Genomic DNA, 27,856 nt, shown 5'->3' with positions numbered 1-27,856 from the left:
AATATCGCACATGGAAAATCTGTGCCTCTCTCTTTGTGGTTGCCATCAGAGTTTTGGAGCACTTTGACATTACCATGAAAATCAATTAGATAAACAAAAATTGTAAGGTGTACTTTTTTGAATACTAGAAGCAGATCTAAGGAAGAAAAAGATTAGGGATTCTGTTCTATTTTATTGTTTTCTAGTAGAAACAGATTTGATGTTACTAGTGATCTATCAGTGACTTCATGAAATAATTAAGTAACACAGAGGCACCACCTGTCTTGAGTTAGGCCGTTATATTTACATGATATTCTACAGAATTTCTCTAGTTTCATTAAAAAGTATCATTTTGGGGAAGCCTCCTTTGTCACTTTCCAAAGTTCAAGCTCAAACCGGGATCACTAGACTCACTTGTCAATTGTTTGTAAAGCAAGTATTTCTAAAAAGTATCAAGAAATGAAAGAAGTTGCTAGAAGCTGCTTCTATTAAGACTCAGGAGCAGGAAGTTAACACGGGGCACGGGGAGCCTCCTTACACAAGCTTTCCAGCACTTCAATACAGTGGTTTTTATTACCAAAGCATTAACTGTCTAGAAAAGAAATGTTAAATGTGTAAGACAAATCTCTCCATTTCTTTCCTATAGAAGAAACACTTGGCTTCCTCAGGATTTCTCAAATTTAATTCTGAAGGAAATATGTTTTACTATTTATTGTAGTCATAAGCATCAAAATTTGGATATTTTCAGTAATTAAAAATAACTTTTTATGGGCTGGGAATATGGTTTAGTGGCAAGAGTGCTTGCCTCCTACACATGAAGCTCTCGATTCGATTCCCCAGCACCACATATATGGAAAACGGCCAGAAGGGGCGCTGTGGCTCAGGTGGCAGAGTGCTAGCCTTGAGTGGGAAGAAGCCAGGGACGGTGCTCAGGCCCTGAGTCCAAGGCCCAGGACTGCCCCCCCCACCAAAAAAAAATAAATAGATAAAATAATTTTTTATGATGTAAGGCTTATGTGTGTGGTGGATGGTCCCAAACTTCATTTGATGAATTTTCAAGAATTTATAGACCACATATATTTATATATTATGTACCATCTGCTCAAAACATGCAGTCTCAGTTATGAGCCATTTCTTTGTTCATTCTTGAACATCTAGGAATAAACTATCTATTAGGTATTGATTTTTCCACATGTTTTTGATATCCATATCCTTCACTTGAAAATATTATGCGCTCCGTTTTGAATATATTCTTCTTACTGGCAATAGATTATAATGAATGAGCTTTTTCTCTTAAGATATTTCTTGGGTATAAGCTGGTAGTGCATTTATAGGGGAAAGACAAGGGTTTGCATGCTTTAGTAACATAGTTCTTCTTCTAAAATGTTTAATTTTATTTCAAAACACATCTACCAACTATATAGTCCCTCACATGACTATTTGAACTTGAAATATGTTGACATATTGAATGTTTTATGCTAGTGGGCCACAATTGTAGTCTTAGCTATTCAGGAGGCTGAGATCTGAGGGTTGAAGTTCAAATTCAGTGCAGGCAAAAACGTCAATGAGACTCTTATTTTTCAATTAACCAGCAAAAAACAATAAACAAAAAATTGGAGATAGAGGTATACCACAAGTGCTAGAGCCCCAGCCTTGAGAAAAAAAAGCCAAGGGAGATAAAATAATTGCTTATTTGTCTATAAACAGATGTCTGCCCACTGAATTCCGTCTTATCCCCTGTATACCTTTTTTTGTCCCTGATTTATATTGTGTTTCTATATATTATCTTTTTGTGTTAGGAAATACTTCCAGTTCTCTCATCCTTTGCATATTGTATCCAAAGTTTTCAGGTAAGATTCAAACAATCTGGAATGAGCGAACTGTCTCAAGTATCTTACATTCTGTAGCTCACCAGCCATTCCTCTGCATGTATGCATCCGATGAACACATTTCTAATAATACCTTAACCATGTTCCTTTATGTCTAACAGAGAAAAAAAATAACACACGTGTGTATTACTAAATGTCAGCAGTAGTTGAAGCCACTCTCGTGGATTTGCCCACTAATCTGTAATCAAGTGAGGAGTTTTCATTTCCTTTTAACATATAACTACACTAATAATAAAAAAAGCTTATGGTAACTGAATTTGGTTTCTTAAAATGGAACACGAAAAATTTTTAAAAAGCAGTTAAAGGCTTATCTTTGTATCTTAAAAATATTCAGCAGAAAGTCTTTGGAAAAGGGAAGTGTTGGACAGTTTTGTCAGTCTGAATTTCCACACATCTCTTTTGTTCAATATTGAGCCACATGGCTTAATGAAATTAATAATCTATAGAGCTAAAATATTTGTAGAATGAATGATTTTGAATTCTTGCTCATATTTAAGCTTTGAGTGCTTCTCCTAAATTTTAGCTTCTCCATCTTTTTCTATTACAGCTGGGCCTGAGGTTTAAGACCTGTCAGTACAACAGATTTCATGTCAACATATACAATAGAAAATCAGAATCAATGAATTGCATGTCAAGTATTGAGTTAGTTTATTTCATGCTTCATGAAGCATAAGTTTACATATAAACATGGCAGAGATATAAATGTGTCTTTGTTTTTGTGGGAAAGAGTGAAGGAGGAAGGGAGGGTGGGGAGAGGGACAAAAGTAAGATAAAGGTATAGCTGCCTGGAGTTTATGTGGTCTTCTGTGCAAATAGTCCCAATGTCTTTTGAATGCACGTGATGCATGTGAAGTTACCAGAAAAGCCACCAGTTGGTTTCTGGGACTTCACTGTTTGAAACTTTCCCTCTTAGAAATAGGTGTCTAATTAGCTAACTCTCTCTTTCCTTCTATACCCTCCCAACCAACAGAAAATAAAGCATGTGCTAAATGGATTCTAAAAAGGTCATTTTAAGCGCTTAATCTTCTGATGATTTGTGAAATAATTGCAGCCAGAAACAACCAGCTGCTCTTAGGAACAGTGTGGGGTTTGTCTCAGATGTAGCAGTTCATGCTTAGCCTGTCCTGAAGGCTGTTAGTGAAGGTCCATGCTCCCTGCAAGCCTCCGATACTCTGGAAATGGATTCCGAACACTTTCCCCTGGGCTCATGCAATGCTAGCAAGGCACCGGTGACTTAACCCTTCCATCTTCATTACCCAGGAAGCTGAGGATTGTGGGTCTAAGCCAACCTGTGCAATTAATGACCAAAGAGTCAGAAGTGGAGCTGTGGCTCAAGTGATAGAGTGCTAGCCTTGAGGAAAAAAGCTCAAGTATAGTTCCCAGGCCCCGAGTTGAAATTCCATCATCCACACTAAAGAAGAAACAAAAAACCCAAACAGACAATAAAAAGAATGCATTACCAGTGTTCTCCTGGGCAGGAAAATCGACCAATAATAACAGGATAATGTGGGTCTTGATGATGTTCACCTGATCAGTCAGAAGAGCCACCGTGGGAGGAGCTGAAGCTTTTCAAATGTCTCCAGTCATACCTCTTCTTCCTAATAACTATGTTATCAAGTAACCACAACTCCACAGTCTTACATTGGGTGGTTACTGAGAGACAGACACTGGGTTAGGCACTGGAGACAAACACATACATCACAGGTCTGTAATTCAGGGAACAGCACTATGCTTTCCATTGAGTTGATTATGGAAGCCCGGGTTGCTACAGAATCATGGTGTTCTCCATAGGTAGCCCCTAACCAATCACTTCAGCTCATCTGGACACTTGGGTCAGAGTTATAAATTCTTGGGCCTTGCCACAGCTCTACTGGACCCCAAAGCCTGGGGTGTGCTCAGCCATTCGATTCTCACAAACCCTCCAGATGGCTGTGTGCACACAGAAGTGTGTGAGAACCTTTAGCAGAGAAGAAAAAGACTGAGATCACAGAGTTCTGGGTCAAGAGAAGCTTCACAGAGGATGGCCAGGGAGAAGTGGGAAGATACGTGTTGAGGTTCAGATGACTGCCTTTGAAAACCAGAAGGCAGGAGGAATCAGGTATTATCCCAACCATGTGTGCCAGTCTGTCTGGGTTATGTGACAGGGATGACCTTGAACGATCACCGAAACCACAGGACAGTACTTTGTGGTGACTGCTCAGATGAGGGGCAGAAGATGGACCAAGGCCATGGAAGGGTTGCGTAGCTCAGTCAGAATTTGAACCAGTTCTTCCTGCCTGTGTGGAACACACTCTGTCTCTTCTACATTTCTCCTCTCCTTCAGGAGTGTGCTTTTGCCAGAGTCACCAGAGTGTGAGCAAGATGCTGCAGGGGAAAACTGCTTACAAGCACCTAAAAATCATGTGAAAAAATACAGCTATGATTACTCCGAATTTCTTGAAAAATGTGAAATCTTTGTTAAAAGAATATGGCTACTAAATTTTGCCCCAATGCCTCCTGTTATTATTTATTAAAAAATACTGATGCATTTATTCAGTGGATGGTTTGATAAATCTCTTGTAGTAACCTTGTTGCAACAATTTGGGAGTCCGACATTGAGCAAGATACTTGTGTTTTCTGTCTCTTCAGAGCTCTTAATATCGAATATCACTTTAGAATAATAATGCGGGCAATTTTCCAAAATTATTGTGGCAGCAACTCCCTGAACTCAGTCAATCAAAAATCATTCAGTCAATCAAAATCAATCCCATCTCAAACAGACTTCTTCGTTGCCAATGACTTTGGGTTGAATGCAACTCACCAACCTGTTTCCATCCAGCTCTTGTGCCTTCTGAGTATTTCTTGCCACAATGTCTTCTGTTTGAACACATTTTCCTTATTAACTTATTGCTAACTTTAAGGGAACACTAAATTCTCTTCATGTTGGGGAGGGAGGAAGTAGATAATTCCAGCAATTAACAAGACATGTTTTCTGAGAATTAGTTTCTTCTATTTCTTGCACTCCAAAAAAAATTTGGGACAAGGAGAAAGAAAAATTTTCAGAGACACTTGTGTGATGTGTTAAACATTAAATATAACCATCAATTAAAATAAATTCACACTTACTAATAAGGTTTTCATGTTTCATGATCTCCAGAGAGAAGACAGACGAATTTTGAAGGAAATGAAAGTTTGGATCGAACAATTTGAAAGAGATTTGACAAGAGCACAAATGATCGAATCAAACCCACAGGATAAATACCAGGTAATGTATGGGAAAGAGATGGTGAGTTTTTCAAAAGCTTTTCATGAGCATGCCTTATCTATGTCACTTAATCTACGTGTCCTCTGCCAACTTATACTAATAAGAAAAGCCTTTAAAGATTTAGGGAAGGGAAAGAAAAATGAGGGAAAAGAAAAAGATATCACAAGAACTGTATTCACTGCCTTCTTACGTAACTGTATCCCCTTTGCACAACACCTTGTCAATAAAATTTAATTAAAAAAAAGCCTTTAAAGAAATAATACTTGTTCTCATAAGTCTGAACCTAACTTAATTCCCTCAAAGCAGAAAGCTGTAAGCTGCTTTCTGTCCATACCACAGGTGCAGCTCTGAGAGGTTGCTACTCTTAAGGACCTCAGTCTTCTGTAGATGACCCCTGGACAAAAACACATAGCCATTGCCTCTACGTAACTCTTTTGTGGTGCTCACCTGATGATGAAATCCACCAAAACAACCCAAACAAACACTGACAAGACAAATTACAATAACAACAAAATAAGTTGAATTTAATAAAGGATTGCAGCACGATTATTTGGAAAGCGTCCATTAAGGAAACGAGCTTCTCCTGTGCTCTGTGTCATTCAGAATTCTTGTCCTCAAGTTGAGGTCACTATTGTTGTTTTCCCTGAGCTCATTACTCTGCCATTAATTGGTTTTCTGCTTCTAATTTTCACTTGAAGACACAATGTCTTAGGACAGATTTTCCCAATAAAGAGCTGTGATTTATTCTATGAAGCTGTCATGACTCACCTAGCTGAGATGCCCTACCTCATTTTAGTGACAGAAGTAACCACAATAGAGTCTACACATTTGTATATTCTACATGATACTGGGTAGTATATTCTTCTCCATGTGGTATTTTAGTTATTTTCAGATATAAAAGTAGAATCAATAGTATAAGAGACTCAGTACCACAGGGAATAAGTTGAATCATGACTTTTGTGTTCAGAGATTTACAAGGTTTAACTTGGCACACATTAGATTTGTGCAAGGAGGATTTCATTGCAACATTTCCATCCATCCATCCATCCATCCATCCATCCATCCGTCCGTCATCCACACGTGCTCTGTACATTGATTCACCCTACTCCTTGTCACTTTCCTTCATTCCTCCTCATCTTAGAGCAACTTCACCAGGCATCGTTGCTCTCTTTGTGTGCGCATATACAGAATACTTCCACCTTGTTCACACTCATTCACCCGCTCTTGCACTTCCCCATCATTCGCCTGATCTTGCTCTCTACCATCTCACCAATAGCCCCCTCCCGCACCCAAAACAGGACCCATCATTCCTGTCATTCTTTTTTTTTTTTTTGTCAGTCCTGGGCCTTGGACTCAGGGCCTGAGCACTGTCCCTGGCTTCTTTTTGCTCAAGGCTAGCACTCTACCACTTGAGCCACAGTGCCACTTCTGTCCGTTTTCTATATATGTGGTGCTGAGGAATCGAACCCAGGGTTTCATGTACACGAGGCAAGCACTCCTGCCACTAGGCCATATCCCCAGCCCCCTGTCATTCATTCTTTAAAGTGTGTATTAATTGCTTGAAAGAAGTTTGTTGTGGCATTTCACACATGAATGTGTTATATTTCAGATGAAACTTTCTATTGCTTTCTCTTTTCCCTGTGCTTACTTGCTACTCTTTATTATTCCACAGTTTTCAGTGAGTTTTATTATGTCATCTTTATCCATAGACACACTGTGCTCCAATATTATTCACTTGGCATAGGATGTTTCTAGACTTGTAGATATGCCTGACTTTATACATTTGTACTTTTGTTGAATTTGACAAAACAATAAATAATGTGATTTATTTTCCATCTACTCTTTTGCCTGGAAATTCAATAACCTTTCCCTCCCCACTTCCCCCCCCCTCAAAAAAAAGTCTGGTATAAACTCCATCATAAAATGATTGACCTAGTAAATTGAAAACAAAAATTCTAAGAGCAGGATTTATATGCTTATTTAATCCATTGGTGAGTTTTAATTCAAGCATGAATAATCAAAATATAATCTGCAAGCTATAAGCTTGCTGGTAAGCCAGATGCTTTTTTTATCAAAATGAAATTACAGATTAAAAAATTAAAACACAAACATCTCTTGAGCCAGAAATGTTTATTTGTAGTTTAAAAAACAGGCTTGGGAGGTATGTGAAATTGGTATCTAGGGAAATTTTTCTTTGGTGTGTATGTTATGTCATCTTCTAATTTAACTTGCCAATTAATACTGTATTTTCTACTTTTTATAAACATAAATTTCTGTGGAGCAAAGTTAAAACTGATTTTATTTGTGCCATTCTTTAAATTCAGTTGAGTTCAAGGGAATGGAAGAGAAAGTTCATGGTGAAAATTTTCCTCACCACCTCCCCCTAGTGGCCTTCCTGGGAATGTACATGTTCAAACATCTCCAGTTCTTGTAGCCCCATTTTCTGCTAGACTTTTTTTTTTTCTTGCACATTTAGATAATATATTTATGCATTTTACTGATATTTTCAACTGATATCTGGACTTGGAATCACATTTTACAGCGTACTAATTTAGTGTAACATGTAGAACTTAAAGTGCTACTTCTATGTTAGCTTTGGGCTGATGGTTAACTCTAGCTATTATAAATTTATTTTAACCCATTCTCTGGCATATATAATATTTTAATGCCACAAAATTAAAAGGTTTGATATGTAGGAGGTCCAACAAAGTAAACCTCTTCCTACAGGCTTATGTAAACACAAATTCAGGTATCTTTTATTTGTAGGATTTTGATGTAGGTGATTTCTTTTAGTAAGTTGTTTATAATTGGAAGTAAAGCAAATATCTTATAAGTACCAGAGATGTACATTCTTTTTTTTTTTTTTTTTTTTTTTTGGCCAGTCCTGGGCCTTGGACTCAGGGCCTAAGCACTGTCCCTGGCTTCTTCCAGCTCAAGGCTAGCACTCTGCCACTTGAGCCACAGCGCCACTTCTGGCCGTTTTCTGTATATGTGGTACTGGGGAATCGAACCTAGGGCCTCGTGTATCTGAGGCAGGCACTCTTGCCACTAGGCTATATCCCCAGCCCCAGAGATGTACATTCTTATCACTTCTTGACTAATACCAAATGGTATGTAAAATGCTGGAGGTAGAAATGAGAAGTCCTAGGCTTTAGTCCTTCCCCTTCTGTCTGTGCCATCACTTCTTGTCTTCACAGTATCAATTCATGTCCATGCTGCTGCTTACAAGAAGGCCAGAGAGAGGAATAAGAAGAAGGTATTTAGCACAGGGCCAGGGTTATGGTGTCAGTTTGCTGATTCATAGCTGCCTTTCTATAATAACTATCAATATTACAGTGATCCCTCACCTATTTTTCGTGAAAGTTACCTTCCAGAGACCTCCATGATAGGTGAGAATCTGTGAAGTAGCAACATTATATTAATGTTTATTATTTATGTATATTTCAAGGCTTTATAAACCTTTCCCACTCTCCTATAAACCTTTCCCACTCTCTTATTAAATTAACTATTCCCACACTCTTATAAACACTTCATATGCCCCATGTAAATACCTATATACCACAAATCCCACGACATATGAAAACTGCAATCTAGAATTAGAATTACATTTGAAGTAGATAAAAGATTTTTTTTTAAAAAAAAAACACAATACAGTGAGCCACAATAAGTGAACTGTGATATAGCGAGGGATGGCTGTCATCTCAACTACATGTCTTGAGTGTTGGCCAAATGGACTGTTATTTAGGAAATGTGGCTTCCTTTGGATGACTCATCTCTGGTTTTTGCTTTTTGTTCCTCTCTCAGTCATTTAAGCACTTCAGAGTTCAATATGAAATAAAAAGGAAACAGATTGAACATCTCATACAACCACTGCAGAACGATGGGAAGTTGTCACTTGACCAAGCATTGGTAAAACAGTCCTGGGACCGAGTATCTGCCAGGGTAAGTTCCCCTCTGGCTCATTTTCTCCAGGCTCAAGTGCTGTAGTCAAGACTGTGTCACCAGCCTTTCCAGCACAGCGTTAGGCAGGAGGTGCTAGGCTGTGTCTCTGGTGGGAAGGACCCATCTATGGGGCGCTTTGCCCTCATCATTATACGGCGTGTAATATACATAATATATATAATATAATAATATATAATATATATAATTATAAGGCTTGTGTCAATAGCTGTTTGCCAGCCATTGAGGAGATGACAGATTGAATATCTGAGAGACTTCTGGATTACTACTTGCCTAACAAAACTTACCTCTGGCTTGTTTAGAACTGGTAACTCTGCTCTTGCAGAAGAGTTGCAGAAATGGAGAATCAAACACTTTCCACTTTCTGTAACCATAGGTCATTAGTGTTAATATTCTGTGGATGAATAATTGTACATCCTATAATTAGAGCTTTCTCATAATCTGATCATTCATAAACCTGAAGGAAAACAGCTTGCTATCTTTCCTGTTTATGCCCTTGATTAAAACTTGAAGACCAAGATCTCAAGACCTTGGATCTCTTTTATCCCTACTTAGAATATTGGACTCAAGACAACCATGTTATTTATTTTGGTCATCTCCTATTTTTCATCAACTCCACCAAAGAATATCCTAATCCTTATGTACCGTAACTCATCCTAGCAGAGGCTCCAGGGAGCTAGGAAATGGTGTTTGAGAATTAGGTTTTACAGAAGAAACCGAGAGCAGGTTAGGGAATCTGAGGCCCATTGTTTCTTGAAGACTCATATTTCTGTACAGCTGTGTAGGTGACCTTCACAGTTTACAGATAGTCACATCACACGGGTTGCTTCACTGGGGTTCTCATTTGACCAAAAGAACATGCTTCTGGTGGTATATTAGTGATTTCGCCCCTTCCCTTTCAGCCAAAGCAACCCTGAAAAGAAGTGCAGGATTTATTGCTATTCCCATAGAAGAAAACTGCAAATGCTTCTTTGTAATACCTTTCAATAGTCTCACATGTATTTTGTTTGCACAAAATTTATTGTAATACTAATTTTCCTCCTCTAAGCTTCAAACTCGGCATCATAGTTGCTTAGTTTAGACTTATCACATTAGTTTGTATTTAGAAGCTATAAATATCACATGAACTTGAAAAATCATCTAGGGATCTTGCTAGTCAGGAGGCTGAGGACCATGGTTCAGAGCCAGCCTGAGCAGGAAAGTCTGTAAGACTCTTTATCTCCAATTAGCCACTCCCCCCAAAGCCAGACATAGAGCTGTGGCTGTAGTTTTTGTCTTGTGGAAAAAACAAAACAAAACAAATTCAGGGACAGTGCCCAAGCCTTGAGTTCAAACCCCAGGAGCAGCACATAAACACATGGGGGGAAAGTTTAGGAATTGTCTGCATGGGAGATGTTTTACTCTTCTGCTTGTTTACCTTTTCAGCTCTTCGACTGGCACATCCAGCTGGATAAATCCCTCCCTGCCCCCCTGGGCACCATAGGGGCCTGGCTTTACAGGGCAGAGGTAGCCCTGAGAGAGGAGATCGCCATCCAGCAGGTCCACGAGGACACGGCAAACACCATACAACGCAAGCTCGAGCAGCATAAGGTAGGCGCCCAGCTTGGAAGTTGCTTCAGCATCGTAGCCCTGGAGTTCACTGACACAGTAGCCTGGTTAGACCTAGCAGCCTCTCCTACCTGACTCAGAGTCTCTTTTGTATGTGGTCTCTAATTGCACGTTCGGTTCGTGTATTTATGAGCTGTAATCCTAGTAGGCTGACTTCCTGAGATAATTCCTGTCTTTGTTATTTGTTAGTCTATGCTGGTTTTGGTTTTGGTTTGTTGTTTTTTTTTTTTTTTTAATTTTTTTTTGGCCAGTCCTGGGCCTTGGACTCAGGGCCTGAGCACTGTCCCTGGCTTCTTCCCGCTCAAGGCTAGCACTCTGCCACTTGAGCCACAGCGCCGCTTCTGGCCGTTTTTCTGTATATGTGGTGCTGGGGAATCGAACCTAGGGCCTCGTGTATCCGAGGCAGGCACTCTTGCCACTAGGCTATCTCCCCAGCCCCTTGGTTTTGGTTTTTTGAGAAGTGGATGGATGACATGGATGTAGACAGAACTTGATTGGCCTTGATGATTCCTCTGTCCTCAAAGGAGGACCGGGAAAGCTCCTGTGTCCTGGGACTGTGCGTGGAGTAAAGGGGTGAAAGTCTTAGACATAGCCTGTGGGTGTGCTGGTGGCTCACGCCTGCAATCCTAGCTACTCAGGAGAGTGGCGTGTGAGGATCACAGTTCAAAGCCAGCCCAGAAGTTAAGTCCATGTGACTCTTATTGAAAGAAAACTAGAAGTGGCATTGTGGCTCAAAGTGGTAGAGCACTAACCTTGAGCAAAACAGCTCACTCAGGACAGTGCCTAGGCACCGAGTTTAAGCCCCACGGTCGACCCCCACCCCCCAAAAAAAAGAAAAGATCTCAGATGTGGTATCACTAGGCTTTGTGGGCCTAAGAAGTTTGAGACTTGAGTGTAATGCATAGTGTGTTGCAAGTAACGAAATACTCTCTATGTTTTATCCCAACGCACATCTAACATGAAAAGTCCTATTGCTCATTAACATCTCATGAATGCTGTCCTGAAGTTTGTGTGACTGAGTTTCTGCACCGCATTCAGGGGGGCACGGTGGTAGGGCTTTCTGTATATGTGGACAGAGGACAGATGCACTTAGATTTCTACTCCTGTAATTTGTAGCTGATACAGTGCTTCCAAATGATTGATGCAAGACTTAAAAAATTGTTTTACTTACCCCAAGGAAAATAGTCTGCAGTCTATTCTAGGAGAGGATAAAGCAAATTTGTGACTGATCCTATTTCGCGGCACCCCGGGTCCCTGGTTTTGGAACTGCAGAAGTGGAGACACCCGAATGCCGTATCATTTCAGCCACGGGGTCTTACGACTCAGTGGCTCAGCCCAGAGCAGCGCATCCAACAAGGCCATGTGATACAGTTAGCGGTGGACTGTCCCCCATAATCCCACCTGTTTCCTCTCTGCCCTGCCTCAGTTACGCTCAGTGTCTTCAGACATTTTCATGGACTTTTGTTGTTAAGTTTAATTTCCTTTTAATTGACATAATAACTGTTATGTACTTATAGGGCACAGCCTGATGTTTTGATGCATGCATGTGTCTATTGTAGAACAGGAAAATCAGACCCTGCATATCCATTGCCCCAAATATCATTTCTTTATAACACAAACACTTAAGCTTCATTTTTTCTTTTCGGTGCCCTACCCATATTTGAACTCAGGGCCTTGTATTCTTGCTCAGCTTGCATGCTCATCTCTGGGACTCTGCCACTTGAGCCATGCCTCCAGTCTACTTCATCAGAGATGTAAGTCTTGCAGATTTTTTTTTAGCCAGGGCTGGCTTTGAACCTTGGTCTTCCAGATCTCAGTTGCCTAGAATTATAAGTATGAGCTACTGATAACCCAGTGTGTAGTTTATCTCTGAGATAGTATCGCCCTAACTTTGTCCCGGCTAGCTTAGAGTTAGTGATCTACCTGTCCCCACCCCTTGAGTAGCTGGAATTACAGTTGTGTGCCACTGTGCCTGGCTCCAAGATCCTCTCCTATAGCTATTCCAACAATGAGCCATCCATTGTGGTCAACTTTGTCCTTACGGTTCAATGGCTTGCTTTCCCTGCCTGTCCTCCACTGCTGCTTCTGCTTAGCTCTGATAAATGTTCACATTTCTCTCTACTTCTGTGAGCCCCACTGTTGTGAATTCTATATGTGAGTGATGTAGTCCCTCTGTCAATGGCCTCCTTCACTTACAATCATGTTCTTTGAGTGCATCCTGATTATCATTCCTGACAGAAGTTACTATTTAAAGACACATAGCATTACACTGGGTATACATCCGACATTTTAAAACTTCTCATAGTTAATGGCGTACATTCTCTCCATAGCTTGGTCATTGTGACTAATGCTGCAGTGAACCATAGAACACAGGCATCTCTTGACATACTTGAAATAGTACTGAAGTCACTTTCTTTTGGTTTATTGCAAGGAGTGGGGTTGCTGGAATGCATGGCAATCCTCTTTTTGTTGTTTTTTTTTGTTTTGTTTTGGTCAAATTCTATACTGTATTCTGAGAGTAGATGTTCTAATTTAGATTACCATCCACAACCTGTCATCCTAACCATTTTCCTGCAATATTTTGCCAGTACTTGCTACCCTTCCCGATTGTAATCAGTTCAGTCAATCGGACAGGTGTGGAATGATGCCTCCGTGGGCTTTTGCTGTGCATTTCTCTTAGGTCATTGGTACTGAATGTGTTTCCTGTGTCCACCAACTCTCTGTCTTGTCTTGAGAAATGTCTGCTCAGGGTGTGGGTCCGTGTTTAGTAGAAGCGCTTCTTTTCTTCTTACTGTTAGCTTGAGCTTAGATTCTCATGGTGCTGTTCTCCTCTTATACTGTACTTACACCTCTCCTACAGATTTGCACATGTTTACTTCCGGCCTCTCATTCTCTCTTCACTCTGTTGGTTCTTAGTTGGATGCAGTCCTATTTGTCTGTTTTTATGTTTGCTCTGAATCCTTGGAGCATCATCTCCAAGAAATCAGTGCACTGACCATTGCCATGGACCATCGCTTGAGAACATTTTCTTCCTGTTTTCAGATCTGACATTTCAATTCTTAATTCGTTCTGAGTATGGGAGGTGAGAGAAGGATCCTTTCTCACTCTTCTATCTAAGGATATCCAACTGAGAATCAATTATTGAAGAGATTGACCTTCCATATTATATATTGTTGGCATTTTTGTTGAAAATCCATTGATGATAGTCATGTGGGTTTATCGCTGGGCTGTTTATCCTATTTGGTTGAGCCAAATGGTTCAATGTGCTCAGATACACACACACACACACACACACACACACACACACACACACACACACACACACACACACGAAGAATCCCCACCACCATCTGGCTGGACTCTGAGGTCCACCCTGTGTGGGAAGATACTCTCACACAGTAAAGGCCTGCTCTTCTGTGCCTCGGTTCCCTGCAGGGGGTGAAGCTAAGAGCAGCTCTCAGCAGAGGACAAGTTGTAAGACCTTCCCTGGGGTTAAACCACATTTCATCTCCTCAGAAGTATAGAAACGTCAGGGTACTGTGCATCTTAAAACTCCCAGCATATTGAAAATAGGATTGCACAAATAATATTACTTGGACAAATGAATAGAATAGTTTCCCTACATGTTTACATATATGCACGTATTTAACGAAATACATAATAAATGCAATAATAAAACCACATTGCACATTACAGTGTTACAAACAATAATAAACAAAACTGAATACATCAGAAAACGTAAAAGCAAAATACGAGACAAAACAATAAAGGGTGACTGTGATCTAGAAGCCCTGGGCTCCTAAATGGACATGTTAAATGATCACCCACTTATACAGTTTAGAAAATTTAAAAAATAATAGTGAATGTAGCAAATAGGGAACCACGGAAACTTCTTTAACTTACTGGCCTATTGGATACCAAAGAAGTCCCGTTAGTTTTACTGCAATGTCTGTACGTCTGTAGGTTGTTGTGAGCGAAGGTGCTAAGTGAGCCCTGGGCATGAGGCCTCGCCTCTGTCTGCTTGCAGCCTGGGGTGGGTTGACGGGGTAGGGGGTGGGGCGCGTGGGCCTCCAGACTCGAGCTTGGAGGAATAGTCATGGGTTTGTTGTTTACTTAATATATTGAACCCGGAATAGTTCCCCATTACAGAGAAATAGTCCTACTGTGTCACTGTGCTACTGACCGGAAAATGTGAGGACTCAAGGAAATAGTAGCCTAGGGTGGCTTGCCCTGACGGGACGCCAGTGTCAAGTTGGATAATGCGCATGGTTACTTGTGTGTTTCTGATACTATACAGGACTTAAGGCACTTCCTGAGCCGAGAGAGAGAGAGAGAGAGAGAGAGAGAGAGAGAGAGAGAGAGAGAGAGAGAGAGAGAGAGAGAGAGGAAGGGAGTGCTAGAAAGACAGAGAAACACAAAGAGAGACAGATAAAGAGACTGTGTAACCACTGAAGGTGTATCTAGAAGCCCCCCCTCCCCCTGTTTTCCTCTCCTTCTCCTTCTTCCCCACTTCTCTCTCCCTGAGCACAATAAACAAGCCACACACGCACCAGGGATGAGGGGGATGCAAAAGGAATGCAAGTTCCAGATGTGATCGGACACTGAAAGTTTAGAAAGAACTGACTAAAGAAAGAAAATCAAAGGATTTAATACAGAAGTAACTGGCAACAGGAAGAGAGCATAAGTATGTAGGAGACAAAGATATGGAGAGGTTTTTAAAAATTACCTTGAAGTAGTTGTACAGAGGAGTTGCCGTTTCACAAGGCAGTCTCTGCGTGCAGTGCTGCTTCTCGATCAGTGTTACCCTTTCAGCGTCTCACCCGGCCCTCTCCTCCCCTCCCCTCCCCTCCCCTCCCCTCCCCTCCCCTCCCCTCCCCTCCCCTCCCCTCCCCTCCCCTCCCCTCCCCTCCCCTTCCTTCACTGTGCCTAACTTTGTAGGATGCACTTTGCGTTCTTGACTGCTTTCTCTACCCCTTTTCCTCCTTGGTCATCTGAAATAGGAACCACTAGGTATGGGCATAATTACTTAAAGTACCACAGCCATAAAACAAAGTATCTGTTACTCAGGAGGTTTAGCTCTGAGCATCACAGTTCAAATCCAGACTAGGCAGGAAAATTCATGAGACTCGTATCTGCATTTACTAAAAGGCTAGATGCAAAACTGTAGCTTAACTGGTAGAGCACCAGTGTTTGATCCACAGTACCTACCCATCAGCAATATAGAAAACAACAACAACAAAAACAATATACTTGCCAATTATGAGATGAAGTCTAATGTATACAAAATATATTTATTAGGTATCTATCAAAAGCTAAACTTGGAAGCTTTGAATTGTTGTTAATTAAAATTTTAGATTTCCTGGGCTAGGCATGGTTGCATATGCCTTTAATTCAAGTTCTTCAAGCTTCAAGACAGTGCAGGCAAAAATTGGTGAGACCCTAGCTCAGAAACAAGCTGAGAAAGATAGCATACACCTGCAATCCCAGCTAATCAGGAGCTGGAGGTAAGGAAGACTGTGATCTGAGGCTGACCCAGGCAAAAACATGAGACCCTCTCGGAAGCTAAAGGCAAAAAGAACTGGAGATGTGACTCAAGTAGTAAAGCGCTTGTCTATCCATGAGTTCAATCCCCTTTATTGGGGAAATAATCCCCATTTCCCCAGTAGTAGGAAATGAGTCCATCCGTTTGGTATAACTACTCCGTGCTGGTATACGGGCTCATGTGGAGATGAAACAAATGTGGGGACCACACAGTATGAGGTTGAGGTTCAGGAGGCACAAGGAGGAATGCCTGAGAATATTTCCCTTCTCTTCTAGTCTAAAAAGGAATTCTTATTCTTTTTTTTTTTTTTGGCCAGTCCTGGGCCTTGGACTCAGGGCCTGAGCACTGTCCCTGGCTTCTTCCCGCTCAAGGCTAGCACTCCACTTGAGCCACAGCGCCGCTTCTGGCTGTTTTCTGTATATGTGGTGCTGGGGAATCGAACCTAGGGCCTCGTGTATCCGAGGCAGGCACTCTTGCCACTAGGCTATCTCCCCAGCCCGGAATTCTTATTCTTGTCAAGAAATCTGAAGCATGCTTCGCAAGCTTAGAAGGCCTGGTTTTGCATGCTTCACACCTTTTAAAAATACGTCGCACAGCTTTGTCACTTATTGCATAGGAAGTGTTTGCAAACTAGAGTTCATTTTTTGAAAGTTTTATATTGCAAAGAGTTTCTTTTTACTCTGTGTGTGCGTGTGCGTGTGCACATGTGCACGCACGCACGCGTGTAATCACCACAGAGCCTCCGTGCTGTCTCTGAACTTTTTTTGCTAGCACTTTACCCCTGAGCCACAGATCAGCTCTGCTTCTGGCTTGTTGGTGGTTAATTGAAGTCTCATGGACTTTCCTGCGGAGACTGGCTTCAAACCACAATCCTCAAGTCTTCGCCTTCTACGTAGCTAGGATTGCAGGCATGAGCCATCAGCGCCTGGCTTCTTTTTACGTTATTTTTTTTTAAGTTAACGTGGGCTAAAACATAGTAATTTTGCAAAACAAAAAAAATCTTATATTGTCTTTTCTATTTTCCAAATACCCTGGGCTCGATTATCTAGAAAAATTAACATTAATCATAGATGCTCAATAAAGAAAAGGAGAGAGGTCTTTATTGTTCTCTTTGCAGATGAAGGGGTCCTAGCTAGAGAGAAGTTAGGTAACTAACTGCCCTAGGTGAGCTGATGATCCCAGCTATTTATTTATTATTAGGCCAGCCCTAGGACTTGAACTCAGGGCCTGAGTGCAGTGCCTTAGCTATTTTACTCAAGGCCGGTTCTCTAACACTTGATGGCCCGTGCTGGCCCGAGACACTGGCTGAGCTGACCGGGGATGGTATTTATTGCTTTGGCAAAGTAAGATTTCCCAGTCTTCTGGAATTTTGAGAATGGCTCCCAGACTCACCCCCCTGATTGCACCCTGGCAGCATTATCAACCCTGAGGAGGGTGCTTTCTCTCCTTCATTGAATATTTTATTCCCCAGATGCAAATTCATAGCATGAGGCTTGATAAATTCAGTAGTCCATAGATGGTCCTCCTGTTATCCTAGGCTCTTGGGGCCTTTGTCCCCTCTTTCCTATCTCTCCTGTCCTAAGTCCTGCCCTAGTCACTCACTCATTGTCACCAGTAACAGACACCCCCCCCCCCCCACCCATGACGGCTTGGTCCATCTCATGCTCCAGCCAAACAGGGCTTCTCTTCCCATCATGCATTGTGCTTCTGTTCCCCTACTGTTCATTTCATGTCTTCCCTTTAAATTCGTGTGCATAAACATCATCTCTTGCTGGCCACCAGTGGCTCACGCCTGTCATCCTAGCTACTCAGGAGGCTGAGAAGATCTCAGCTCAAAGTCAGCTGGGGCACACCTAGCTGAGTGACTCGTTCCCCCCCCCCCCCCATAATGGCCAAGAAGCCCACATCAGAGCTGTGGTTCAAGTGAGAAGCACATTAGTCTTGAGTGGGAAAAGTGAAGGAAGAATGCCCAGGTTGAGTTCAAGCTCCAGTACTAGAACCAAAGTAAATAAATAAGTAAGTGGGTTTTTTTTTTTCTGTTACCTCCCTGTTACCTCATCCATATGGCACTGTGTCCTACAGTCCTGCTAGAAGGACAGCATGGGTTAAAACTCTCCGCTACCCACCTCCGTCTCGCCCACAGGCAGCCACCATGGCTGGCAGGCAGGCAGGCAGGCAGGCAGGGCGAGGCATTGGAGTGGGCTGGGCCATCCCTGGGTATTTCCTAACTTCACTCCTCCACTTCTGGGACAACACTTGCCTACCTCGTCTCCTCAAGCCTTCTACACCTCCTCCCCGTCCTTCCTTCCCCACTCCTAGCTGATGACATTGCTTCCTATTTTCGCTGAGAAAATAGAAGCAATCAGAAAAGAATTTCCGCAAGCCCCCACAACGGCATCAGCCCACTTACTTACATCTGTGCCCGAATATTGAGTCTTCACTTCTGTTACTATGGACAGACCATCTGTGCTCCCAGCTAACCAACCTCTCCTCCTATGCAGGAGATCCTACCCCCACATCCGCCAGCAGCTCATCCCTGTCATTCTTCCACCATGTATTTGTGCTTTGATCTATCGCAATTGGATTTTGTTTTCCATCCACATGCAAGTATGCTGTTGTTTCTCTCATCTTCAATTATCCCCTTCTTGTCTGGGTGCTGGTGTCTCATGCTGATAATCCTAGTCCACTTTGGAGGCTGAGATCTGTGGATAGAGGTTCAAAGCCAGCCTAGGCAGGAAAGTTTGTGAGTCTTAACTCACAACTAATCTCTCTCTCTCTCTTTCTCTCTCTCTCTCTCTCACACCCCCCCCCCCCACACGCACACACGCCAGAAGTGGAGCTGTAGCTCAAGTGGTAGAGCACTAGCCTTGAGCACAGAAGTTCAAGGACAATATCCAGGCCCTGAGTTCAAGCCCAGTACACACACTTGCAATAAGCAAAGTCATTTTGATGTGCTGGAATGCTTAAAACATTGAGACTTGAAAATTCGAATATAAAATGTAAACAGTAAAGAAGGAAGGATCAAGTACTCATTCTTGAGAGAACCCAACATTAAGAGATCAAAAAGTAGAAGATGACCATCAAATGTCTGAGAAGGAACAACCAATGAGGGGAAAAGGAAACCCAGTTATGGTGGTGTCCCAGAGCCACGAGACGCAAGTGCAGGTGAACAGGAATTTTCGGTAGAATAACCACTATGACCTTTCTTACATGCAGTACTGGAATTTTGTTTGTTTTGGTTTGTTTGCCAGTCCTGGGGCTTGAGCTCAGGGCCTGAGCACTGTCCCTGGCTTCTTTTTGCTCAAGGCTAGCACTCCGCCACTTGAGCCACAGCGCCCCTTCTGGCTTTTCCTATATATGTGGTGCTGAGAAACCAAATCTGGGACTTCATGTATAGGAGGCGAGCACTTTACCACTAGGCCATATTCCCAGCCCCAGTACTGGAATTTGTGATGGAGGCTTTTCTGTTTCCTCCCGATCTGCCTCTTCATTACACCTGCCATACTCTGGGGGAGGATATTGATCACTCTCCCAGTCCTCAGAGCAACACCAGTTACACAGCTTTTCTTTGGAAAGTTTCCTTTCCCTGTTTTGATATTTACTAGTATGTTCAAGTGTAGGATTACTTTATCATCTAGCAAGTTGAAATTTGCGTTATTAAGTGATTCACTACTTTTCACGGTTTCCAATCTGAAATCTCTTTTGCTTGATATTCGTTTATTCATTTATTGAACACAGGGCCTAAGGTGCTATTTCTGAGCTTTTTATGCTCAAGGCTAGCACTCTACACTTGAGCTACAGCACCATTTCTGATTTTGGGGTGGTTGATTGGCTGTCAGAGTCTCCCAGACTTTCCTGCCTGGGCTGACTTCAAACCTCCTCAGATCTCACCCTCCTGAATAGTTAGGATTACAGGCATAAGCCACCAGTGCCTGGCACATTAATCAATATCTTAACCTCTTAATCAATGTAAGGTAAAGAACATGCTAACTAGATAATTTTCCTTCCAAATTATACCATATGCAGGGTCAACTATTGGACGAATGACATATTTTTTTCATCACCCTGAGCTTCCCCGTTTCTGCTGGTTCTCATTCATGGTGCCTTGTGTCTTGTGGTTGGAAATCTACTTTCTGCCTATTGAATTGCTATCAAGTGAGCCATCTTGATCCTCACTGGGGGCTCTGGCTACAGAGAAGAGAGCTCGTCTTACCTTGTTCTGATTCTATAACCCAACCTCCTGAAGTACTGGGATGGATATTTTCTCAGGCCAATCATTTCTGTTTGGTTTTGCTCACTCTGTGGTCCAGTTAGGATTATGTCTTGCTAAGATTGAGAAACTTAAAATCTTGTTTTCCTCTGAACCCACAAATCAGAATTGTATATTTTCCTGATATAAATAATCAAGGAGTCTTCTCAGGTTTGTTGCTTTTGCGTTTAGGCTATTTTTTTGCTTTATTTTCTCCAGTGGATCCACTTGGTTTAGGGAAACTACACATTTTAATTTATTTTTTCCATGTGCCTTACTTTCTAGCGAGTTGAAATAATACATAGTTGAGTATTCATTCTGCTAGTGGGAAATGGACTGATCCTTAGAAAATATGGCATATGTCTCTCCACTCTTGGTGAGTGTGTGTGTGTGTGTGTGTGTGTGTGTGTGTGTGTGTGTGTTCAGGGCCTAGACAGTCCTTGAGCAGTTTCTTGCTCAAGGCTAGTGCTCTACTACTAATGAACCACAGCTCCACTCCCCATTTTTTTGGTAGGTTATTGGAAGTAAAAGACTCATGGATTTCTTGCCTGGGCAGGCTTCAAACTGTGATCCTCAGATCTCAGCCACCTGAGTAGCTAGGATTATAGGTATGAGCCACCAGTGCCCAGTCCCTTCCACTCCTCTTTGTGTTGTTTTGAGAATTTGTCTGGGAATTATGCAAACACATCTTGTTGTTATAAGTGAGTTTGTAGACAATAACAACTACTGCAAACAAATCAAAGAAGATGCAAATTAACCTAAATAAATGGAGTTGATAAAAAATATTTATGCTCCTCACATTTGCTCTCTTAGAGGACCTTTCTCTGCATGTGTTAGAGAAGTTTTAACTCAAAAGATGTTTTCCAAATCTATTGTAATCTAATTGACAACAAGCAAGAATTACTTACAATCACCCACATACTCAAAAGTTTTTTAAAAAGTGGAGAATCACCATGCTTTTTTTTTTTTACCACTAAGGGGTTAATTTTTTGAGGCTTAGTGTTCAGCTTTCAAATCTAGGAAGGAGGAAAAAAAAAATCCTGAAATCGTTGTTTATACCAGTCATTGCATGCTTCTTCAGATCATGTACCTTTAAAATGTCTGAATGGATTGCTGTAAAGTGTGCTGTGTGTTTAAAAGATGCCATAATTATTAGCCACGGCTCAGCAGAGTCTTTTGCACAAGCATGGACTCCTGTGCTAGGTAAAAGCCGGTGACAGGCACCAGCTACGGGGCAAGGTGGCAGCGGGAACGAATCGTTACATTGACTCATCCGAGCAGCCTGAAAATTATGTTTCCAGCCTCCTGGGAACATGTTTTCTCTTTCTTTTTTTTTTTTTCATTGTGTATTCTCTTAAAAAAATTGTATCTTAGGATCTGCTTCAAAACACAGATGCCCATAAAAGAGCATTCCATGAAATCTACCGGACCAGGTCTGTGAATGGAATCCCTGTGCCGCCTGAGCAATTAGAGGATATGGCTGAGAGGTAAGAGGAGAGAAGGGCTGATTTTAGACCGAGCCCTGTAAAAAATTCTAGGAGGATGCTTTCTACATGTCTAGTTCTTTTTTTTCCCCCATTGAATTATTTCTTACTGTTTTCTTGTTTTAAACAGAGATGCTTGCATTTGGTAAAGGAGAAGTGAGTCCTGGCTACATAGGCTAAGAATGCCACCATCCCTAATATATTATTAACTCTAAAGGTTGAGCCCAAATCTTCCCACGGCTTGGAAAGCACAGAAATGGTTTCTTCATGGGCTGTATTTTTATTCAGTACTGTAGGAACATTATGTAATATTGCAAAAACAGCTTAGAAAAGAAACAGATGAGAGATGTGGCGGCAGGGGAGAGGACAAAATCAAAGGCTTCCATCAATCGTGCTTGCCTTGAAACTCGGAGCTCGCCGAGAAAGCCCATACCCTTGCCCGTAGGGTCAGCGAGTCAGTTTAAGGGACCCTGTGCTAAATTGTATTTAAGGCTGGCATCTCAGAGGTCCAGGAAGCATCTCTCTCTGTGACTATTAGCTAAGTTCTGTGTTGCTCTGCTTTATTTCTAGGTTTCATCGGGTTTCCTCCACATCAGAGCTGCACTTGATGAAAATGGAATTTCTAGAATTAAAGTACCGCCTGCTCTCACTGCTGGTTCTCGCAGAGTCCAAACTGAAGTCGTGGATCATCAAGTATGGGAGACGGGAGTCCGTGGAGCTGCTTCTTCAAAACTACATAGTGAGTCTCCCTGGGGCTGTGCTAGACAAGTTTAATATTGAATCTGAACACAAGGATCCTAATGGGATAAATGGGTTAGATCCAAGGTTATGGGATTTCCATAAAATCCAATGTAAAAATCTAAACCTTTATTCTTTGGAGATGGTTCTTTCAGACCCTTCTTTTTAGAAAGGTTTTTAAAAGACTTTTATCATATTCATCCTTGAGCCATTGTAACTGGGCTTTATTTACTTAAAAAGAAAGTTTTTGTGTTGCATCCATACCTTGGATTTGCAGCCCACCTATACCTGAGCTACTGAATTACAGTGCTTAAAAATTATCTTTCTGTCTTTGAAAATCCAGGTAGGAAGAGTGAGAAGAGATTTCAGTTGTCCACCGGGGAACTGTGCTTTGTAGGTTAGGTCTGTGTCTTCTCTGGTCTCCTAGTTTTCTTCATACCAGTGTTTACCCAGGTCCAGCCCAGCTGTGTCTGTTATTCCTTATATTACCTTCTTTTAAAAAATTATCTCATGTTTTGAGTTCTTGGTACGGATGATCCTACATGTATCTAGAAGAGTAGCCCGGAATTAAATGAAAATACTCTACTCTCCTATAAAAGTAGTCTCCTTTGCATGAAGTCAGTGCAGTCTATTTAATAAGGGCAGTTTATTTCTTCTTCATCTGTAAACATCACAAACTTATTTACAATACATATGTTCTCATAAGAGTAGTGCTAATAAGGCATCTCAATGCTTTACTGATGCATTTGTTTAAACACCAGTTCCAAATGATAAGTCAATGAACTTTTGAAATCTCAGCCCATTAGTCCCAGGGACTCAAGAACAGTATGTGCTTGAATAGTTATTGAAATCATATCTTCCCCCAAGTGTTTTTGAACTGTAATCTATTTCTGCTATATTCTAATTTTACTTTCTGAGTGCCGTATGAACGACATGTATTTAAGTTTCAAAAAAGATTTAACTGGTTTATAGAAAACTTGCTCTCTCAGCTTATTAAAATTGTCTCGAAAATATTTGTCAAAAACTGTGAAATCTGTTATGATTTTTCCCCTTATTCGCTTGTAGTTATTTTGGAATCTCATGAAAAATCCATTTAAAAACATTAAATGCAGATATACATTTATATTTTTAAGGTTTGTCATACTACACCAAGTCCTCTGAGCTCATGCGCTCATTGGACCGGATCTATTTCTAGCTATTTGAGAATAGCCTATCGGATTAAATACCTAATAGGACTTTTTTCCTTCAAAGTTAGTGTTAGAATAAATACTCCTTGAACTTTTCAATGGATATATACAAAGAGACAATTGATATTAATGATTGCAGGTCCTATTTCCTGCCTACTCCATAAAGTTAGAGTTCACTACACTGCTAATTTCAAAATGCTTTGGATTTTTCATGACTGTATATAACACTGACAATCACCCTACACACACAGTATTTGAGTCAATATCACCGAATATTCACATCCCCAGGTAATGAAAACCTAGTTGATTCTCCTGTTTCTTTTCCTTACAAGGCTTTTAGGTCTTTTTTAGTGTTAATATCTTCAATAACTATGAGTATGGAGTATTTTCTGCTAATGATGACCCAAGCTTATGGACAGAGTGTTTCTGCAGTGTTCATAAGCTGGAGAAAGAGACTCCAAGCACTAGGCCTTTAAACATCCAAGTCATTGTCTGGTACTGTTGGCTCACATGTAATCTTAGCTTCCTAGCTACTCAGGAGGCTGAAATCTTAGGATCATAGTTTGAAGCTAGCCTGAAAGGAAAGGGTAGGAGATTCATCTCCAATTAACTAACAACAAGCTGGAAGTGGAGCTAGAGCTTAAGTGGTAGATTGCTAGCCTTGAAGACAAAAACTCAAGGACAATACCCTGGGTTCAAGCCCCAGGACCAGGACACACACACACACACACACACACACACACACACACACACACACACACATACACATACACACACACACACACACACACACACACACACACACACTCCAAAATGTCCTTGAATTAAAAGGCTAAGCACTGAAAGGATCTTGCATGTCAGTGAGCTAAAGAAAGTTGTCCACCTAAGTAATAATTTGGTTTAATTCCTGGTTCATGTTTGGTAGTATTTTACTCTTACACATATTATCATTGGCATGTGGGGCAATATGGCATGGAGTTAGAGAGTCGATGAATACCAGCAAAGGCTCCTACTTACTGCCTTCACGTTTTGCAAAGAACTTAATTTTAGTAGACTTAGTCTTTTCCAAGTTTTTCATCCTAACAATGACTAACAATAATGACAGAATGATCAGGGGCCCCACAACTGACATGTGCAGCATAGAACTTCCCTGATGCTTTTGGAGGTTCATGGGAACTCATTTTCTTTGGCTCAGATGATCTGAAAGGTCATGCAGACTTCCCACCGTAAGCATAAAGATGGCGGCAATGCGTCCTCCTTTGGGTTACTTAATAGAATGTGTTGTAATGAGCTCCCTACTGCTACATTATCTAATAACACCAAGCATAACTGTCCATAAAGAGTCTTGTTATTTTGTCCTTAATCTGCATTATCAATTTAATTTTAATCATCTGTGAAAACAGAGAAATAAGGCTTGCTTTTAAGGGTTAGAGGATTAGAAAGTAGACTTTCCAGCTTGGGTAGGCAACCACTGAGTGCTTATCAAGTCTTGGAAATTACTTCAAAATTATTAAGATAGACGATATGCTATTTCTCTCCTTTTTGGTCAGTCATGGGGCTTGAACTCAGGGCCAAAGCTCTGTCCCTGAGCTTTTTGCTCAAGGCTAGTGCTCTACTACTTTGAGCCGCAGGGCCACTTTTGGTTTTCTGGTTTTTATTTGAATATGAGAGACTTACAGACTTTCCTGCCCTGGCTGGCCTCAAACCATGGTCCTCAGAATTCAGCCTCCTGCGTAGCTAGGATTACAGATGTGAGCCACTGGTGTCCTATGCTGTTGATGAGTGACCACATTCGGTCAAGAAAGTCAGAAGGCCATTGATTTGGTCCTTGATGATAGAATTGCTGTCTGTGACACATGACTCAACTTTACTATGGGAAAAACACGGTAATGTTTTGGTCTCTCACAAAAATGAATAGAAGAGCTGTTGGAATTGTGGGTTCTGTGTATTCAATAGAAGTAACATGAATACCTATTTTTCTAGTTTTAACTCTTTCCTGAATGTATAGACAATCCTGATGAAACAACTCCTCAAGATTGATTTTAAAAGTTCTTAAATGGCCTAGTTTAGCTCTTCTTATCTGAAATGATGAGATTTCTATTTAATAAATCTGTATCTTCTGAGAGGAGAAATTTAAGACACTTCCACTAATAATTTGGATGTAGTACCATATGTAGTTTCTTAACTGTTCTCAAAGGATCATCAACTTCAAAAATCTACTAAAATGCTTAATTTGTGATATATCATCCCCAAGTTTCAGTCTATCTTTTTAAAAAAGTTACATGATAATTACTTTGTGTTTTTCTACGAAGTGTATATTTATCTCATACTCAGCCAAAAGGGGACAAATAAGATAGTCCAGTAAAATATAACAAATAAAATTATTTTCTTTACAAAATTCCTAGTAGCAATGTTCAAAAAAATGAATCCTTCAACTTTTTTGGCAATATTTTTAAAACCCTTGGACCAGAAATTAATCTGGAGACAGTTATTCTCTTATTCTTTTGCAGTTAGTTCGTAAGCTATTTCAGCAAAAGGGTATTTAAATTTCATGTTCACTATAGGTACTATTTTCCATTTGTTTGACACATATAGCAATTGTTGCCCCATTAGCTTCTTTTCCATATATAATTTATATTTTTAATATCTCCTAAGTAGAGAGGGGATTCAATTTAATAGGTCCCTTTATGAGTATATTGCATTAGCCCCATTAGCTTCTTGAAATTTTGCCAGATCTGCAGGAACTATTTTTTAAACTTCAAATGTAATTCTTTTTAGACTTTCTTAGACCATGTCTTGAACATTAGGTATAATTTTCCATTTGGGGACAAGTGTGATCTAACCTAAACTTACTTCTTTGGTTAGATTATTCACAGTTTGAATTCCAGTCAATGACTTGCTTCTTGAATGAAGAGGAGGAATAAGACCTGGCGGGGAGATTGTGAATTGGTCAAACTATGGTCTTATTCTGTTCTCAAACAAAAACAATAAGGCCTGTTTAACAGTGTTGAAGAATGAACCGATCACAGAATCTCCCATTGCACCGAATTCCCAGCTCTGTGTATTCACTGTATTCCCGAAGAATAGACTTCACACACTTACAGTGACCTGAAATGCCATGGGTATAATGTTCCTAAATTGTACCTTGAATCATAATAAATATTGGTGACAATTGCGGGATGCATATGAAATTGCTCTGTGAACCACTTTATATCTGTGCATGTGCTTTTTCTACAACTGTTAAGTGTTCACCAGCGTCCTCTATGGGACTTGAGCTCATTGTCACAGCTTATTTTGCACTATCACACTGACCTTTGTCCAGTATCTTAATGAAGTCAAACCGTAAGACCTCATTCTACTACCAAAAGAAATTAAGGAAGCTTTAGAGATAGGTTACCAATTGTGATTTTCTCCTTTACCTCATTAGATTATTTACACTGATTTTCTTATTTATTGTAATAATAATCTTAGAAACAGAACTGTGTTTTTATGATTTTGGCATTCCTAATATTAAAATTTACTTTGAGATTCTTTCCTGCTCTCCATTTTATTGTATACATTTGTTGACATTGGTTTTATTTGTATGTACAAATCACATGTAGATGCATGCTATCTGAAATTTTCCTATGAGGCAAGTAGAAAGCACAGCCGTTGATAACATGGATGACATCTGAGCTTTCTCTACACATTTCTACTTTTAGCCAGGCGTTAGTGGCTCACACCTGTAATCCTTGCTAGTTGGGAGCCTAGAAGTGGGAGGATTGAAGTTTGAGGTCACTAAGGAGGAAAAGTTAGAGACCTCTTCTCTGCAGTTGGGCGCAGTAGCATCAGCCTGTTATCCCCAGCTTTGTGGGATATTGAGTGAGAAGGTGGATACTCAGCCTTGCTTGGGGAGGAAAGTCTGAGAGATCCCATTTCTGGAGAGAGGATCTGGCTGCCACGGCAGACTCCTGTGATAGCAGCCAGGACAGGAAGC

At 40.8% G+C, this 27,856-nt stretch overlaps 1 protein-coding gene across 1 annotated transcript in view; it reads left to right on the top strand.

The window, feature by feature from the left end:
- Nucleotides 1-27,856, top strand: part of Syne1 (spectrin repeat containing nuclear envelope protein 1) — a 367,506-nt gene that overhangs the window by 74,957 nt on the left and 264,693 nt on the right. The window contains 6 exon segments of the mRNA XM_048354307.1: nt 1,779-1,829; nt 5,005-5,112; nt 8,917-9,054; nt 10,498-10,662; nt 21,846-21,958; nt 22,526-22,694. Of these exon segments, the coding sequence (XP_048210264.1) occupies nt 1,779-1,829; nt 5,005-5,112; nt 8,917-9,054; nt 10,498-10,662; nt 21,846-21,958; nt 22,526-22,694 (744 nt within the window).

Source organism: Perognathus longimembris, chromosome 9 (genome assembly GCF_023159225.1).
Source record: "Perognathus longimembris pacificus isolate PPM17 chromosome 9, ASM2315922v1, whole genome shotgun sequence".
NCBI lineage: Eukaryota > Metazoa > Chordata > Mammalia > Rodentia > Heteromyidae > Perognathus > Perognathus longimembris.
Note: the sequence above shows the minus strand (reverse complement) of the source record. Positions and strands in the feature narration are given on the sequence as shown.